This window comes from Tachyglossus aculeatus, chromosome 9 (assembly GCF_015852505.1).
Source record: "Tachyglossus aculeatus isolate mTacAcu1 chromosome 9, mTacAcu1.pri, whole genome shotgun sequence".
NCBI lineage: Eukaryota > Metazoa > Chordata > Mammalia > Monotremata > Tachyglossidae > Tachyglossus > Tachyglossus aculeatus.
The window spans coordinates 37,594,845-37,614,033 of record NC_052074.1 but is presented as its reverse complement, the minus strand read 5'-3'; the positions used below and the strand labels follow the sequence as shown (position 1 = coordinate 37,614,033).

The following is a 19,189-nucleotide window of genomic DNA, read 5'->3' as shown; positions in this document are numbered from 1 at the left end:
GTAAGCTCATTGTAGGCAGGGAATGAGTCTGCTCACTCTGTTATACTGTACTCTCCCAAGCACTTGTACAGTTCTCTGCATATAGGAAGTGCTCAATAAATTCAGTTGATGGATTGACCTCCAAAACAACTGGTCTGTAAGGGTGTATATAGAGCCCTTACTCTGTGAAGCACTCTGTGAGATTGATGCAAGGAATTGAGTTGCAGTCTCCATCCCCCCTGGGGCTCACAATCCTGCTATTGCTCCAACACTTGAGAATAAGATGCTAAAAGGTGTTCATCACACCAGGCCTTCCCTAGCTCACCTGCCTCTGCTTGGGTTGTGAGGCCACAGGGGACACCATGGCGTGACCCATGCCTGTTCCATTTTTAATTGTGGTATTTGTTAAGCGCTTACTATGTACCAGACATTGTACTAAGCAGTGGGGAGGATACAGGCAAATCGGGTTGGACATAGTCCCTGTCCCACATGGGGCTCACAGTCTCAACACCCATTTTATTGATGATATAACTGAGGCCCAGAGAAGTGAAGTGACTTGACCAAGATCACACAACAGAAAAGTGGCAGAGCTGGGATTAGAACCCAGGTCTTCTGACCCCCAGGTCCCTGCTGTACCCCCTCCACCATGTTGCTTCTTGTGTTTCCCGGGGCCATTTGGAGAGCTTTTAACCATCAACACTTTCTCCGGGTTTCATCAACAGGCAATGATACGATCTACTGGACAGACATGGGCTCCAACAAGATCAGCCGGGCAAAGCGAGATCAGACCTGGAAGGAAGACATCGTGACCAATGGCTTGGGGCGAGTGGAAGGAATAGCTGTCGACTGGATGGCCGGTAACACCTCTCACCCGCTCTTTCCCTTCCCCACCCTTGATGTCTATTTTTCTGGGGGCTCAATCTCCTTTTCAGAAAATCTCTTTCTAGCTGATGACAATAAACTATTGTACTTCTAGCCACAGGGGTAAATAGTCTATTTAGCTTTCAGCTGCAGTCTTTTTACGGCTTACAGCCTCAGGATGTGGGGTTTTATGTAGAAGTAGATTATCCAGGGTTAACTTTGCCATACTCTCTGGAGATGGCCCAACAACAGAAAAAATATATATAAATTAAACATACACACACACCCCTTTATGAGTACTCCTTTGCCCCAAGCTATTTGAAAAGTTCAAACTTGTACTTTCTTTAGGTGGTAAAAGTTGCCACCTATTTTTGCCAGGAAAATGTCCCAGTCTAGGAACAGAACTTGGAGAATTTTGGGAATATGACAGGACAGGTCTGGTTTAGAACAGTTGTTTATGGGCCTGGCTGTGGCAGAGGGAGGAAGTGATCAAAAAAGACCAAAAATGATGTTCAACTGCATCTACCCCTTCTAAAATGGAGCTGCTTTTCTTCCTAGCACCAGCAACAACAGTGTTTAGAACAGTGCTTGGCACCTAATAATAGTAGTAATGATGGCATTTGTTAAGCACTTACTATGTGCCAAGCACTGTTCTAAGCGCTGGAGGGGATACAAGGTGATCAGGTTGTCCCACGTGAGGCTCACAGTCTTAATCCCCATTTAACAGATGAGGTTACTGAGGCCCAGAGAAGTTAAGTGACTTGCCCAAAGTCACACAGCTGACAAGTGGCAGAGCTGGGATTAAAACCCATGACCTCTGACTCCCAAGCCCGGGCTCTTTCCACTGAGCCACACACAGGGTAAGTGCTTAACAAATGCCATCATTATTTATTCTGGATTTTATCTTTCTCCAGGTAACATATACTGGACTGATCATGGCTTCAATTTGATCGAGGTTGCCAGACTCAATGGCTCATTCCGATATGTGATTATTTCTCAGGACCTGGATCAGCCCCGATCTATTGCGGTGCACCCCGAGAAAGGGTAACTTTCAGTTTGTCATGAATTATAATCTGGGTGCTGTGGCACAGTGTGTGGGGAGAAATGCAGACACATCTTGAGGTGTTCCTGAATCGTCCAGTGGCCCTCCCCACCATAGCCACTAACCCTCTCTGAAGCATAGTGAGGGCCATGGCCCGGCTGACAGTTGATGTGGCCACTGGGATCCTGGCTGGGGCCAAGAGATCTCCAGCTCACAGATCTCGAAAGAAAGGTGCCTGCCGATCAATTAATTTATGATATTTAGTAGCTAACCGTGTGCAGCACACTGTGATGAGTGAATGGGAGAGTTCAGTACAAGGCCATTGCTAGAGTACTTTGTTCAGTGCTTGTGTTTGTGTGTGTCAGTCAACTGCATTGATTGAGTGCTTACTGTGTGCAGAGCAGTTTACTAGTCACTTGGGAGAGTACAGTATAACAATAAACAGACACATTCCCTGCCCAAAGCGAGCGTAGAGTCTAGAAGTGGGGAGACAGTCATTAATATCAAAAATAAATTACAGATTTGTACATAAGTGCTGTGGGGCTGGGGGGGGGAAGAATACAAGGATCAAGTCAGGGTGATGCAGAAAGGAGTGGGAGAAGAGGAAAGGAGGGCTTAGGACAGGCCTCTTAGAGAAGCTGTGCCTCCAAATAAGTCTTTGAAGCAGGGGAGAGACAGAGAGACAGAGGGAGAGAGAGACAGAGAGAGAGAGAGTGTGTGTGTGTATGTGCACACACCTATGCGCACACACATGCAGTTTGGGGCACTTAGGGTGCTGTAGAGTCTGGCCAACTCCTGACGCAGCCAAGGGACATCTCACTTTCCGCAGCAATGCCTTGGTCAGATAGAGGAGTTGAGTGAGACCGCCACTCATCATTCATTCTTCTCGTTCAATCGTAATTATTGAGCACTTACCGTGTGCAGAACACTGTACTAAGTGCTTCAGAAGTCAAGTCAGCAACACATAGAGACAGTCCTTACCCAACAATTGTGATGCCCCCCTTGGCCCCACCAACTGGGGGCCGGAGCACTTCCTCTGAAGCCACGGGATGGGTGAGGTTGTCACCCACACATCAGGGGGTACGGAGCCTCCAATAGCATCCATTGACCATGCCCATTTCCTGCCTAGAGCTGCTCACGCACCAGCATCGGGGGAAGCATCCTCCCTGTCCCAGAAGTCTGCCATGGGGCAGGGTGTGAGCAGGGGCCGGATGAGGAGAGGGAGCAGGTGTGGGACATTGGTGATATTGAAACAGCTGAGAGCATCAAAAGGATGGGGCAAGAGACAACTTGTGGAGGAAAGTATGGACACAAGTGTTGATTCTCACCATTCATTTCCAATTTTGTGGTATTTGTGGTATTTGTTAAGCACGTAATATATATCAGGCACCATGTAAAAGTACTGGAATGGATGCAAGTAAATTCACTTGGACACAGTCCCTGAACCACACAGGGTTCACATTCTTGAACTCTATTTGAAATGAAGCCTCGGGTTCTCTCTGTAGGAAACTGCACCCTCTGTCTCCCCACCATCTGAGGGGGCTGAGAGCAGCCCCAGCTCTCCCCGACTATCCTCTGCTGTCCTAAAGGGTCTCCTGCCTCAGCCTTGAGCAAATACAAGCTTGCAGTGGACCGATCCGGGGTGGCCTGGGTGCCGTTACCATTTCCTGCTTCATTTCTAGGCTCCTGTTCTGGTCTGAATGGGGGCAGACCCCCAAGATAGGCAAAGCACGTCTGGATGGATCTGAGAAGGTGGTCCTTGCGAGCTCGGGGATGGCTTGGCCTAATGGGATCTCCGTGGACTACCAGGTTGGTGACTTCTCCACCATTTCTCCCTCTCAATCCCGAGAGCCCATTACTGCTGGGAGGCGTCATCCCTCTGCCAGCCCCTCACCATTTTCCATCAAATCATTCATGTGGGTGATTCCCCCCGGTGCCCACTGCAGCCCACCACAAGCAGCCCCCCGTTTCTCAATGGAGGAGTCCTCCCCTGGTGGCACGGTGAAGGGGGTTTTGCAATCTCTCGGCCCTCAGGAGAATAAGCTTTATTGGTGTGATGCCCGCACGGATAAGATCGAACGGCTGGACCTCGAGCGTGGAGGGGAGCGGGAAGTGGTCCTCTCGGGAAGCCACGTGGACCTGTTTTCTGTAGCGGTCTTTGGCGCATACATCTACTGGTCTGACAGGTATGGACCCTCCCCAGGAATGCTGGCATCACCCGGGCAGGACCAGCCCCCCCCATGCTAGGGCCTGGGCAGTGTGGCTCCTCCCCAAAATGGCCCCAGGACCAGCCAGGTCCTGGTGGGGCGGGTTCCAGAGTGGGTGGCGGGTGTCCCGAAAGCTGGCTCAATCTACCCTGTGAGTGCCCGCAGGGGCCGGCTTAGCCACATCTCTGGGTCTCGTTGGCAGAGCACATGCCAACGGATCCATCCGGAGGGGGCACAAAGGTGACGCCACTGACGCGGTCACCATGCGGACCGGCCTGGGGGTCAACCTGAAGGAAGTGAAGGTCTTTAACCGTGCCCGAGAGAAAGGTCAGTGCCAGCTCCCCCCCACCCCCACCCCCAGGGACTCACCATTCACCACATCCAGGGTCTCTAAAGCCCCAAACCTAATCCTCCCCCTGGACAGTGCTCCAAGGAATAGTGCACTGCCGTAGGTGTGCGTGTGTGTGTGTGTGTCTGTCTGAACGTGCTCTCATAGATCACCGAGTAGCAGTCGAGGTCTGGATTGGAAGCTGTCATGCTCTTTGACCACCCAGCAGTCCAATCCCTCAGAGCAGAGCTGAGATATCCCTGGAAGAGATCACAACTTGTTCTCTCGAGGCAAATCTGCATGGCATTCAAAGGGAGGAAGCTGGTTATCCTGGGATCTAATAAGAGTGATAATAATAATGGCATTTATTAAGCGCTTACTATCTGCAAAGCACTGTTCTAAGCGCTGGGGAGGTTACAAGGTGATCAGGTTATCCCACGGGGGTCTCACAGTCTTAATCCCCATTTCACAGATGAGGTAACTGAGGCCCAGAGAAGTGAAGTGACTTGCCCAAAGTCACACAGCTGACAATTGGTGGAGCCGGGATTTGAACCCATGACCTCTGACTCCAAAGCCCACATTCTTTTCACTGAGCCACACTGCTTCTGTAAGTAGCAGCTTGGCCTAGTAGAAGGAGCATGGGCCTGGGCATCAGAAAGACCTGGGTTTTAATCCTGGCTCTACCACTTGTATGCTGTGTGACCTTGGGTAGGTCACTTCACTTCTCTGTGTCTCAGTTACCTCTTCTGTAAAATGGGGATTAAGACCACAAGCCCCAAGCAGGACAAGGACTGTTTCCAACCCACTCACCTTGTATCTACCCCAAAGCTTAGTACGGTGCCTGGCACATAGTAATCAATTAACAGACACTGCATTTATTATTATCGTTACTAGAAGTGGATGCTGGTCGATGCTCCGGTCGGTTTTCCAAGACATTTAGCACCAGTACCAGCCCAATAAAGGACCTCAGCCTTAATCCTGTCTGCTCCAGGATCACAAGTCAGGCTAAATCTGTTGGGCCTTGAAGACTTTTTTCAGACAAGACAATGGACTGAAAAGTAGGGCGGATGTCAGTTGTCTGTGGCTCCCCTGGAGGTCAGCCCCCTTTACGATTACCCTAGCCAATTCATCACTGTCTCTCTCTCTCTGGAAAAGCTTCCCAGCTACCTTTTCGTCCGACGTCCAGCCTGAGGATGTGCAGGGCTCAGTAACCAATTCCCACATGTATGGGTCTGTCCAGCTAACCGGAAGGTCAGACCCAGCACAGTAAGGAATCCAAGATTTGGTAGACCAGACCACAGAGGTGAGGTCTGCTTGAGAGTCCAGAGAGCGGCTGTTAGCATCTCCCAATTAGAACCCATTCCAGGTTGACGGCCCCTCGCTGGGCCGATGAGAGACAGTGGAGTCGTTAGCCTTGCCGCTCATCTTCCCAGGTGGGTCCAAGCAGCTGTTCTGGGCAGCCGGCAGAAGGCAGGTCATGGGGGCCCAGATTCCATGAGAACCTTAAAAAGGTGTGCCTGCTTTGGACGGGCTCCCGTCAAGCAGCATCACAGTCATGCTGCCGGACTTGGTTAGGGCCACCAGTTCTGACGGGAGGCCCGTAATGGCTATCAGTTTCTCCAATGGTGATTCCTCCTCCCAGGGACCAATATCTGCATGGAAGACAATGGGGGATGCCAGCAACTGTGCTTGTATCGGGGAGGTGGGCAGCGGGCCTGTGCATGTGCCCACGGCGACCTGGCTGCCGACGGGGCCACCTGCCTGCGGCCTGATGGCTACCTGCTCTATTCGGGGAGAACCGTCCTCAAGAGCATCCACCTCTCTGATGAGAACAACCTGAATGCACCCGTCCGGCCGTATGAGAACCCCCAGTTCTTCCGGAATGTGATCGCGCTGGCCTTTGACTACAGCCCCCGGGGCACGGGCAGCAATCGCATCTTCTTCAGCGACGCTCACTTCGGCAACATCCAGCTGATCAGCGACAACTGGGATGGCAGGCAGATCATCGTAGAGAGTGAGTATCGTGTCATGGTGTCTCCGCAAGTCTTCTGCGGATGGGTGGGGCAGGGGTGCCGCTCTGGGCCCAGGGGAGTTTCTGGACTTCCCTCAGGGCCCCAGGGGGGCAGGGGAAGACCAAGAACAGGTCTGGGTCTCCACAGACACGAGCTGAAATGGCCCAGACATCCTTCCTCCCAGTCTCCTGGTTCAGATATAGTGGCTATTGGATCTCCAGGAAAGGGATAGCACTGACATGTTTTCTTTCCATATGGAGGCAGTATCAGAACAGGGTCACTCTTCTCCCCATCTGCCGATTTTGCTTCCCAAAGAACCCTCCATGCACCCAAACCCCTGTTCTCCCAAGCTGCAGCTGCTGCTATCAAGTCCCGTGGCTCAGAAGCAGTGTCCTTGTTCACAGGGGCCTCGAGGGTGGTGGTGGGGAGAATGCAAAGTCTGTGGAGGAAGTGGGAGTCGAGTCAGGTGGTTTTGGGCAGACTTCAGCAGAACGATACACATGACATCATTTTGTGGTGCTTTATGTCCAGCGGCACCCATGTGATGCCCATTGTGCTTCCTTGCCTTGTGTCTACAGGGGTTGTTGGGGCTGCCCTGCCCAATCAGGGCTAACGAGGCCACTGCAAGTACAGCAAGCCCAGCCTGTTCTCTCCAAATGCTAAACTGAGTGATGTTTATTCAATTCAATTCAATCGTATTTTGAATCATATGTTTACCCTCGTCTCTACCTGGAAATGTGTTTCTGTTCCTTAGCATTGTGTGGTTTCCCTTGTGATGCTCTTAGCAGGTTCACACCTTCGTTCTGAGCACATTGCTCCACACCCCGGAGCAACATAAACAGATAATTATCTTTGTATTCTGTCGGAGTGGAATTGTTTCAGAATTACCACAGTCGCTGTCCTCTTTCACCAACATCTAAAAATAATTTGATGGAATTTGCTTTGTGGCTATTTTTCCAGTGGTTAAAACCTCAGGTTGTTTGTATTCTGCAGAGCAAGTTGCAGGCCAAGATAGAATAGAATGTGTCTGGCTTGTCCCTGCCCACAAGGGCCAGAGCACCTAGTTCAGGGAAACTAGACAGTCTTGACACGGTCTTGTAGGCCTGTGCTCCGTGGGGAGTCCAGTGACAGTGTTCCACCTAGATTTATAATTTATAATTTGAAGATAGGTACATAAGTGCTGTGGCATTAGGAGGGGGTGAATATCAAATATCCAAAGGTCACAGATCCAAGTGCATAGATGTCACAGAAGGGAGAGCAAGCTGGAGAAAAAGAGGGCTTAATCCGGGAAGGCCTCTTTGAGAAGATGTGACGTTGATGATGCTTTGAATGTGGAGAGAATGATGGTCTGGCATATATGGAGGGGCAGTTCCAGGCTAGGGGGAGGATGTGGGAAAAGTGTCAGTGGTGAAACAGACAAGATTGGGGCACTGTGAATAAACTGGCGTTAGAAGAGCGGAGTGTGCGGGCTGGGCTGTGGTAGATTAGTCAAGTGAGGTAGGATGGGGAAAGCTGATTGAGTGCTTTAAAGTCAATGGCAAGGAGTTTCTGCTTGATGCTGAGGTGGTTGGGCTGCCATTTGAAATTCTTGAGGAGTGGGGAACGATGGACTGAACGTTTTTATTGATAAATGATTCGTGCAGCAGAGTGAAGTATGGATTGGACTGGGGAAAGATAGGAGGCTGGTAGGTCAGCAAAGAAGCAGATGCAGTAATCTAGACAAGATAAGATAAGTGCTTGAATCAGCACAGTAGCAGTTTGGATGGAGAGGAAAGGGCAGATTTTAGTGGTGTTGTGAAGGTAGAACCAACTGGATTTGGGGACAGATAGGTGGGTGGAATGAGACAGATGAGTCAAAGATAACTCCAAGAGTCTGCCCACCCATCAATCTAGGACAGAAGATGAGAAGACAGAGTTCTCTGTTTCATTCTGTCCACATAAATTGGAAAGGTAGCCCTCCCAGTGTAGCCACCAACCAGATAGAGGGTCAAACGGTCTGTGTAGTCAGTGATTTCCTTGAAAACGTTACCAGTCTCATCTCTTATTGGGTTCCCATTTGCCTCCGTGCTCTCTCTTTATTGCCATCTGCCATTATTAAGGCCACTGGAAATGCTTGCCTTCCTGTTGGACCCAGACCGAGGATTCAGAGAAACAGCCACCCTCGTGCTGGACCATGAGGAACCTGGGATCCTCCCAGAAGACCAGGGACCAGGCTTAATTCCAACTTGAGCATTATTTCCCAGCGCTTAGTCAAGTGCTTTGCCCACAGTAAGCACTTGAAAAGTACACTTTTTTTAGTAGTAAGAGGAATGGACACTTTACCTTCCAATAAGAAATATTTCTAGTTTAAACGGTTTGTAGAAAAAGACCATTTATCAGGATTTCTTGAGGGAAGGATTTGAAGTCAAAATGATCCCCAAAGCCAGGCCATCAGCTATCTCATTCTTTTAGAAGAAGAAAATCCTGCTGTTCATTGACTATTAAGAATAGAAATCCTCTCTGTGGTGAATTTCCATTTCCATATAGATTAATAGCTTAAGGTATGTTCCCAGGAATATATATATCTACACATATATACATACCTATATATACATATACATATATAGGTATGTATGTGTGTGTGTGTGTGTGCGCGCGCGTGCACCCACACACAGGGAAACTCCTTTATGACCTGTGAGAGTCTCCAAAACAGAGCACGATCTAGGCTTGGGTGATTAGTACTAGGGAGCCAGATTCAGTAGCCTTTACAGCCCCAGGGACTATTAGGAAAACTTGTGAACTGGCCTCATTTCCGACCACAAAAATTCTCATTTTGTAATGATAAGCATCGGATTTGACCTCACTTCTCCATATTCAGCTCTAAGCTGCTTTCTGTGAGCAGTTTTCTTGGCACCATTGCGATCGAGGTCCTTGGAGGCCCCCTTGTCCAGCGAAGCCACTTACTGTGAATCAGAGTCGGTAGGAAACATTCTCAAAGTCTCGTTGTTGTTTTTCTTAAATAATAATTGTTGGGACACAAATTGCTCGCTGTTTAAAATCGTCAGTATTCATCGAGCATCAACTAGGCACAGAATATTGCCCCGGATGCCTACTGTATGCAGAGCACTGTACTAGATTCTTGAGAAATAGTTCTTGTCCTTGAGATGCTTGCAATCTATTGATCAGGATTTAGAGTGTGGGTGGGAGAGGAGAGGAGGGAATCCTCTAACTGTCTTTTCTCCCTCCATTCCAGTCTCCTCTCAATGTTTCTTTGAGTCTGTGCCCACGTTTCCCCGGCAGTTATTTTCACACCACTGTGGCATACCCACCCTGTCCTCTGCCCCCCTGCCAGACCTGGATGTGTTTTGTATAGTGATTTACCAGAATGGTTCCTGCTGTGGACAGGCGCTTGCTCAGTATGTCACATGGTGTGACCCTGATCCCCAGTGGGAGGGAGGATCTGGGTTCTCAGGAACAACCTGTGACCGTGCTCAATTTGGGGCCTCCACTGGGTCTTTGCACATCCTCATGGAAGGCAGAAGGCAGAACTGGTGGGGAAAAATATTTTTTTTTCTCAGACACATATTTTGGGAATCCTGGAAAGTAAGCAAATGGCACCGTCCTTCAAAGCTTTCCTAGGTCTCAGCCCCAAGGCACGTGGATCTGAGGGAAGAGACTCCAGTGGGTGGGTATGGGACAAGTCAGTCATATTTATTGAGCGATTATTATGTGCAGAGCACTGCATTAAGTGTTTGGGAGAGTACAATATAACAGTATAACAAACTCGATCCCTGCTCACAATGAGCTTAGAGTCTAGAGGGGGAGACAGACATTCATATAAAAAAAAAAATTACAGATACATACATAAGTGCGGTGGGGCATGCGGTGGGCATGGGGACGGGGGGAATTAGTAGAGTCTAAGGGAGCCAGTAGAGGCTAGGAGAGTGGGGGAGGGTGCAATAGAGGCCAGTGGTGAGCCAAAGAGGGACTGTGTGTCTTAGCAAGAATTTCTTTTAGGAAGTCTGGGGACATATAATCATAATAAATAAAATAGTAATAATGGCACTAGTTAAGCACTTACTATGTGCCAAGCACTGTTATAAGTACTGGGGGGATACAAAGTAATCAGGTTGTCCCACATTGAGCTCACAGTCTTCATCCCCATTTTACAGATGAGGTAACTGAGGCCCAGAGAAGTTAAGTGACTTACCCAAAGTCACACAGCTGACAAGTGGCGAAGCCGGGATTAGAATCCGTGACCTCTGACTCTCAGGCCCGCGCTCTTTCCACTGAGCCATGCTGCTTCTCTGAGCCAGGAAAAGGGGAGTAAGGTTTCGAACCCCACCTCAAGTCTCTGAGACCTGCTTGAACCTGCCATTTTTCAGAGAACCCGAGCACATGGATGACCAGGTGGGGACTCAGTAGAGAACTCAGCCACTCGGAAGAAAATGGGAAAAGTCTTCTAGGGGACCTCGAGTTCTCCCCTGGAAGACTTTTCTCATTTTTGTCTGAGTGGCTGAGACATTTCAGTCAGCTCATCCTCCTAAAATGCCATCAGCCTATTTGGCTTAGATATGAGAGTAAATAAAGTTTAGTTGAATATAAAAGAGCAGCAAAGCAGTTTTTAAATGCCACTGTAGAAGCTTTATTTACTAAGCTCTCAAAGATCAATTCATCGTGTCTTCCTCAGAGCTTTCTAGTTTAACATCTCTAGGTGGAAAATGTGTTGTTGTTGTTTTATGAAATGAATAAAGATGAATGTTTGAAAAAATCCTCCACTGAATGCAAGGATCTTGGCAGAATGACCGGTGCTGCAATGTTTTGTTTAGTTTTTTTTTTCTTCCCCAAGGTATTTTCACACCGCAGCTTTCCAAAATTACTCGGTCGAAGAGAACTTCTAAAATTGCCTTCCAAAATACTTGGTTGGTTGAGAAGCTATCAATTTGTTGGGTTTCCCAGCCAAGAAATACAGTACCTTTCATGTCTTACTTTGCCCAAGGTTTATGAATTAGCAGATTCCCACGGGCCCCCCCTTGTTCATTTGTGACGTTTGTGACAGGGACTGGGAAAGGAGGAGCCTCGTGTCTTTCTTTGGAATTACCAGATGTTTGCCACAGGGGAAATTCAGCCAGTGCCAATCAAAGGGCAGGGTCTATATGTAAGCGCTTCTCAATCTGGTGGGAAGGGATTTTTACAGTAGACAGGGAACACTTACTGAGTGCCCCGTACTGGATGGAGCAATCATTAAGCCCGCTGTTGGGTAGGGACCGTCTCTATATGTTGCCAACTTGAACTTCCCAAGCGCTTAGTACAGTGCTTTGCACACAGTAAGCGCTCAATAAATACGATTGAATGAATGAATGAATCATTGTTATTTATTGAGTGCTGTGTGTAGAGCACTGTACTAAGCACTTGGAAGAGTATGTACAAGAAACTTTCCCTGCCCACTGGGTCTTGGGGTTGGGAGAGTACAACAGAAACTAGAGCTGAGGGTGCAGCTCACGATGATGGGTGGCCAGAGAAGTGCGTGGTCTAGTGGATAGAGCATGGGAGTCAGAAGGACCAGGGTTCTAATCCCAGCTCTGCCACTTGTCTGCTGTGTGACCTTGGACAACTCACTTCACTTCTCTGTGCTTCAGTTTCCTCATCTGTAAAATGGGGATGAAGACTGTGAGCCCTATGTGGGGGACAGGGACTGTGTCCAAACTGATTATCTTGTATCTACCCCAGCACTTAGAACAGTGGCTGGCACATAGTAAGTGCTTAACAAATACCATAATTATTATTATTATTATTATTGTTAGGATAAATGTTGAAGGTCATTCCTTCCCAGTGCATAGTACAGTGCTCTGTGCATGGTAAGTGCTTAATAAATACTTTTACCATTACTAGCTGGATGCTGAGCATGAGAGCCCCGGTGTCTGTGGTAAATATGATTGATTGTTGGATTGATTGGCTTGACAAGCAAACTCCTGTAGTTTGTCCACTGAGAGGAGAGGGCAGGGAGAGTTCATGGGGATGAGTGCAATTTATTTGGAATTTAGTACGAATGGAAGTGCTGAATTCCAAGGAGTGATTCCCTAGGGGATGTGCGAGCCACCTATTCAAAGGGAGTAAATGAATTATAGATACTTCACATTTTATTAATATGGAATGTGTGAACGAAATGGACAACTCGGCCAACTGTCATGCATTCAGAGATTTGCATCTGCTATTATGTAGAATAATATAAATCCCGAGGACAGTGGAACAATTTGGAAGTTATCTGGGTTTAGGATGGATATTTATGTATAACAGCCCATGTTCCATACCCCAGTTTCTCGATCTGCCGTAAAAGATAATGCTCTGTTTAAACTGCAGTAATCAATCAGCTTTCTAAATATAAGAAGATGTGGTCATTTCTTTATTCAATACTGAATATATGAGGCCATTAAACAAATATGGGCAGAGACTGTGGATCTCACCTTTCCAGAAAAGTGTCCCTGAAATGTACCCCTTGCTTTATCATCACTGATCTCATCATCATCCTCGCCTTCATTATCAACATTATTTATTGAACACCTACTGTGTGAAGTTCACTGGTACTGAGCACTTATTGTGTTTTGAGCACTGTATTGATATCTATTCTTTGCAGTGCCTACTGTATGCAGAGCATTTTAATGGATAGAGCACAGGCCTGAGAGACAGAAAGTCATGGGTTCTAATCCCAGCTCTGCCAAATGTCTGCTGTGTGACCTTGGGCAAGTCACTTTATTTCTCCAGGTCACAGTTATCTCATCTGTAAAATGGGGTTTGAGACAGGGCCTCATATGGGTTGATTTGCTTGAATCTACCTCTGTGCTTTGTACAGTGCTTGCCACATAGTAAGCGCTTAACATACTACAATTATTATTATCACTGTGATCAGTGAACTGTATTGGACCTCTGGTTTTTACAGAGCACTGTTCTGGGTGTCTACTGTGTGCAGAGCATTGTAATTTTTTTATGGTATTTGTTAAACACTTACTATGTGCCAGGCACTGGGGAAGATAGAAGACAATCAGGTTGGTTGTCCATGTCCCACATGGGGCTCACAGCTTCAATCCCCGTTTTACAGTCGAAGTAACTGAGGCACAGAGAAGTGAAGTGACTTGGCCAAAGTCACACAGCAGACAGGTGGTTGAACTGAGGTTAGAACCCAGATCTTCCGACTTCCAGGCCTGTGATCTTGCTGCTTGGACCACGCTGCTTCTTCCACTGAGATGGGAACCTCCCAGGTAGAGTACTGTATTGGATGCATATTACCTGCAGAATGCATATACAGGCCACCTAGTGTGGTTAGCAGACTGCATTGGGCGCCTGCTTTTGCAGAGCACTGTTCCAGTTGCCTATGGTATGCCGAGCATTTTACTAGGCACTTGGGGATATATCGAGGTTAAAAAAAAATATTTGGAGCATCAGACTGCAATTTCCCACAGCCAACTCATGATAATGGTATCTGGGGCAGGGAATGTGTCCTAGAATGGTACACTGCTCTCACTGGGTGCCCAGAACCATTGCCATTATTACTACTACTACAGTTACTACTACTGTTGCTACTCCGCCACTTACCAGCTGTATGACTTTGGGCAAGTCACTTTACTTTTCTGGGCCTCAGTTACCTCATCTGTAAAATGGGGATGAAGACTGTCAGCCCCATGTGGGACAACCTGACTACCTTATATCTACCCCACTGCTTAGAATAGTGTTTGGCACATAGTAGGAGCTTAACAAATACCATCATTATTACTACTGCCACTACTCCTGTTACTCCTACCAGTATTACTATTATTATGGTGGCCGCATGGGGAAGGAGCCACTATTATTACTGTTATTTCTAATACTACTCCTGCCACCAATACTATTACTGTTCTTGTTTCTACTTTTATTAATCCCACTTCTGCCACTTAATAATAATAATAATGGTATTTGTTAAGTGCTGACTATGTGTCAAGCACTGTTCTAAGCACTGGGGTAGATACAGGGTAATCTGGTTGTCCCACGTGGGGCTCACAGCCATCATCCCCATTTTACAGATGAGGTAACTGAGGCACAGAGAAGTTAAGTGACTTGCCCAAGGTCACACATCAGACAACTGGAGGACCCAGTATTAGAACCCTTGTCCTCTGACTCCCAAGCCTGTGCTCTTTCCTCTAAGCCACGCTGCTTCACTTGGCTGCTGTGTGTCCCTGGGCAAGTCACTGCTTCTCTGTACCCCAATTACCTCTTGGATAAAATGGAGATTAAATCCCCCTCTCTCTGACTTAGACTGTGAGCCCCATGTAGGGCAAAGACTGTGTCCAATCTGATTACCTTGGCTCTATCCCAGTGCCTAGAATATTGCTTGACACAAAGTAACTGCTGAACAAATGCCACAATTATTATCAGTAGTACTACTCCTAAATTGTAGCATACACAACAGCAGGCATCGCCTCTGCAGGAAAGTAGGTATCAGAACATTCTGCTCGCATCTCCAGCCCCTGAGGACTGGAACATTTTGGTATACTCATCCATGAATCATGGGGTATTCAATAATTTTCATTGCAAATTGTTCCCGTCATTGTGCGCCGTGTGAAAATCAGAGGACGACTGAGACCTCAACTGTATCAGTGTGGGGTTTGGGCTCAGTTTTCAGTGTGTGTCTCACCCTCTTAATTAGAAAGCCATGTCAGCAAAAAGTGCTTAAACCGGAAATAGCTATGCCACTTTGAAAATGGGCAACTCGAGTGAGAAAGTGCTGAAATTATAAGCCTCAGCCAACTTTCTGTATCTTCTCCCTTGAACGGCGCTGACAGGTTCATTCCTGAAGCCAGATTTTCAGGCCAACCCGCACCTCTCAGAGTTCATGCAACCCATTTATCTCACCCAGAAGACAGTAGAAACTGACCCTGTCCTCTAGGGGCTTACAGTCTTGCAGGAGAGAGAGGGGGGCATTAAAATAAATTACAGATAGGAGGAAGGAATAGTAATAAAGGTATGTTCACAAAGGACATGGGGATTTGGGTGGTCAGTGGGGATAAGGGGGGAGGTTGCATGTAGAGATCACCCCGCCTTCTGTGTTTGAAGCCGTCTCTCACAATCGCCACCCTCCAGGCTGGTCTGTCTGCTGCACTGGTCTCCCAGCTGTCCACGGCTCTGTCTCAGTGAAGCAGATTGCGTTGCCTCGGGTCTTCAGTCGCTCATCCTGACACCTGGCTTGTCTGGGTCCTGGTGGTCCATGTAGCATCTGCTTGGTCTCCTGCTTAAATAATAATAATCGTAATTTTTATAATAATGATATTCGTTAAGTATTTACTTTGTTCCAAGTGCTTTACTAAGCATGGGGGCAGATACAAGTTAACCAGGACGAACACAGTCCCTGTCCCACATTGGGGTCACATTCTGGAGGAGAGGGAGGAACAGATATTGAATCCCCATTTTATAGATGAGTAAACTAGGAAGAGAGATGTGAAGCAACTTGCCCAAGGTCTCAGATCAGGCAAGTGGTAAAGCCAGGATTCCCAGACCCGTGCTCTTTCCAACGAGGCCATGCTGTTCTCCTCAATCAATCGTATTCACTGAGTGCTTACTTTGTCCAGAGCACTGTACTAAGAGCTTGGGAGAATACATTATAACATTATAACAGGCCTATTTTCTTCACAGCGATGAATTCCAGAGACCAGCAGAGACTGGATCTCTCTTTCAAGTCCTGGGGCAATGTGCATGCTCTTTTGTGAGCTGTGTGTTCCTGGATATTTCATGTCTGTGGCCTCCTCATTCCTTTCCCCCTGGGCCAACAGTAGCCATGTGAGCCTCAACCTCCCCCAAGGTCATTCCTGGCTCCCAGTGTTCCTATTGGAACAACTCAGCGGCCCAGGATGTGCTAATAGAGAAGCAGCGTGGCTCAGTGGAGAAGAGCCCGGGCTTTGGAGTCAGATGTCATGGGTTCAAACCCCGGCTCCGCCGATTGTCAGCTGTGTGACTTCGGGCAAGTCACGTAACTTCTCTGTGCCTCAGTTAGCTCATCTGTAAAATGGGGATTGAGACTGTGAGCCCCACATGGAACAACCTGATCACTTTGTAACCTCCCCAGCACTTAGAACAGTGCTTTGCACATAGTAAGCACTTAATAAATGCCATCATTATTTTTATTATTATTAATAAGGTTTCATGCCAGAAGGTGACCATGGCATAGAATGCCCCCTTGGGGCTTTGGTTCCCATCCCTTGTGGACACCGGAGACCAACCACCTTCTCAGACACTGCAGCCCCTTCTCGGCTCCCCGCCACCACCCTGGGGGCCAAGAAATGCGCTGACAATTTTTGGCCTCATTTTCCACTTCCATTTTCCACCGGGACATTGCTTACTGTGCAACCGGAGCAAGCTCGGAGTCTGTTGAACCTCCCCGACCTCGAGACGGTGAGGCATGAAGGAGCCGGGCTCTAATCAGACCCGACTCCGACACTGACTTAATTTTCCCATGAAATTGTTTTCTTGCAATATAATTAACTCGTTTCAGAGAAAGATGACTTGGAATCGGAGACTCGCTTGTTTCCATTAAGCATTCTAATCAGGGGCTGAGGTACAAGCCAGTCGATGCAAAGCAGAGCCTGGAGGAAACAAGATCCCCAGGCTCCCCTGCCGAAAAGCCGGACGGTGGAGGCTGTCGTGTGTGTGTGTGTCGCATGCAGGGAGGGCATGCACTTTTGGGAGAACACACAAGAGAGAGATGTTCGCTATCATCGGAGTTTACAGTCTACTGGGAAAGAGAGATAGCAGACACGAATTGTGGCAAGCTATGGATAATAGACCCCAGCAGATAAATAGGCTTAGCCAGAAGACAAAGACTGGCTCATCCAACCCTAACTGGATTGTTCAACCCTAAGCCTATGGGTAGGTGGATCAGTCCAGCACCTGCTGCTTGATGATGCGATTGTGGGCTGGATGGGCTGTGGGGCTGAGCCAGGAAGACATTACTCGTGGTTCAACGTCCGTTTGGCCACGTCTTCCTAGCAGCCTGGATGAATTCTTTCAGCATCCAGGAACTGGGTGGAACTGGTATTTTTATGGTATTTGTTAAGCACTTGCTGTGTGCCAGGCACTGTTCTAAACTCTGGAGTAGATACAGGACAGTCAGTTTGGATACAGTCTCTGTTCCACAAGGGGCTCACAGTCTTTATCCCCATTTTACAAATGAGATAACTGAGACCCTCCTCCTTCATATCCACTCACCCATCTTCCCTATTCTGAGGAGCATTGTGACCTAATGGAAAGAACATGGGCCCAGGAGTCAGAGGACCTGGGTTCTAATCCCAGCTCTACCACGTGCCTGCTGTGTGACCATGGGCAAGTCACTTCACTTCTCTGTGTCTGTTACCTCACCTGTAAAATGGGGATTAAGACTCGGAACCCCATGTGGGACAGGGAATGCGTCCAGACCAATTTGCTTGTATCTAACCCAGCACTGAGTACAGTCCCTGGTACATAGTAAGCACTTAACAAATACCATTAAAAAAACGGTGGTGGGGCCAGGATTAGAACCCAAGCCTGTGCTCTTTCCCCTAGATCATCTCTCTTGGTCCCAGTTCTCATTGCAGTGCTGCCCTGCAGCCCAGACGTTTTCTGCTCTTTTCCAATCCACCTCTTCCAAAACTCAGGCAGTAAAATCTTCTACCAGCATTAATAATGCAGATCCTACCCTCTCCTGATCTACCATCGGAAACCCCAAATTGCAGGATTTCTTCTCTCAAAGCTTTCTCCGTCACCGTACCTGGTTGATTTTATTTCTTAACTGTATTGAGATGCTAGCTGGGATGGGTTGAAGGGCAACTGCCAAGCATGTGGCACAGTGCTCTGCACACAGCAGGCACCCAGTACAGTGTTTGCATATAGCAGGCAGGCAGTACAGTGCTCTGCATACCCTAGCCACCCTGTACTGCACTCTGCCTGCACAGTGCTTTGTACATTCTTTGGCAACTTAAATCCCACAATTATTATTAGAAGGCACTCGGTAAGCAGTCAGTACAGTGTTCTACACACAGCAGGTACCCAGTAAAATGCTTTAAATATGCTAAGTACAATCGTCCCTTCTACTCGTTGTGGGCAGGTAATGTGTCTACCAACTCTGTTATGTTGTATTCCCCCAGTTCTTAGTACAGTGCTCATCACACAATAAGCATTCTATAAGTACCATTGATTGATTGATTGAGCCAGCACTTGGCACCCAGTGGGCACCCAGTACAGTGCTCTGCCCATACTAGATGTTCTCATGTTGCATTTTAGATTGAAAATCTGAATTTCTCTTGCCCTGTTGAGACCAGGGAGTGTTCCTCTTTGCTTCCATGTCATGACTCGGGACCATTCATGATCACCAAAGCAGAGGTCAAATTGAAAGAAGTCCAACTCCAGGTGGCTGATAGTAGGTCCTGCATAGCCACCGGCCCCAGGATATCCAGTGTCTGGCTGACCTATCCCCATCTCATCCACACTGAATTCACCCGTCACGGTGAACCCTTTATCTGACCCATTTTCTCCCTGCAGATTTATAACATATAAAGAGTCCGTTATTAAACAGGCTTCCAGTTCACTAGAAACAGATTTACTGCTCATACACAACCCATTATCTAACATGTTTCCAGTTCACTAGAAACAGATTTACTGCTCATACACAACCCATTATCTTACATGTTTCCAGCTCACTGAATATTGATTTAGAATTCATAAACAGCCCATTATCTGACAAATTTTCAGCTCACCGAACAGCTTTGCCAATCATAAACAACCT

At 47.7% G+C, this 19,189-nt stretch overlaps 1 protein-coding gene across 1 annotated transcript in view; it reads left to right on the top strand.

The window, feature by feature from the left end:
• Positions 1–19,189, top strand: part of LRP1B (LDL receptor related protein 1B) — a 564,327-nt gene that overhangs the window by 390,941 nt on the left and 154,197 nt on the right. Inside the window, exons 36-41 of the mRNA XM_038750885.1 lie at positions 702–836; positions 1,755–1,884; positions 3,565–3,691; positions 3,917–4,068; positions 4,292–4,416; positions 6,060–6,431. Of these exons, the coding sequence (XP_038606813.1) occupies positions 702–836; positions 1,755–1,884; positions 3,565–3,691; positions 3,917–4,068; positions 4,292–4,416; positions 6,060–6,431 (1,041 nt within the window). The remainder of the gene's footprint in view (positions 1–701; positions 837–1,754; positions 1,885–3,564; positions 3,692–3,916; positions 4,069–4,291; positions 4,417–6,059; positions 6,432–19,189) is intronic.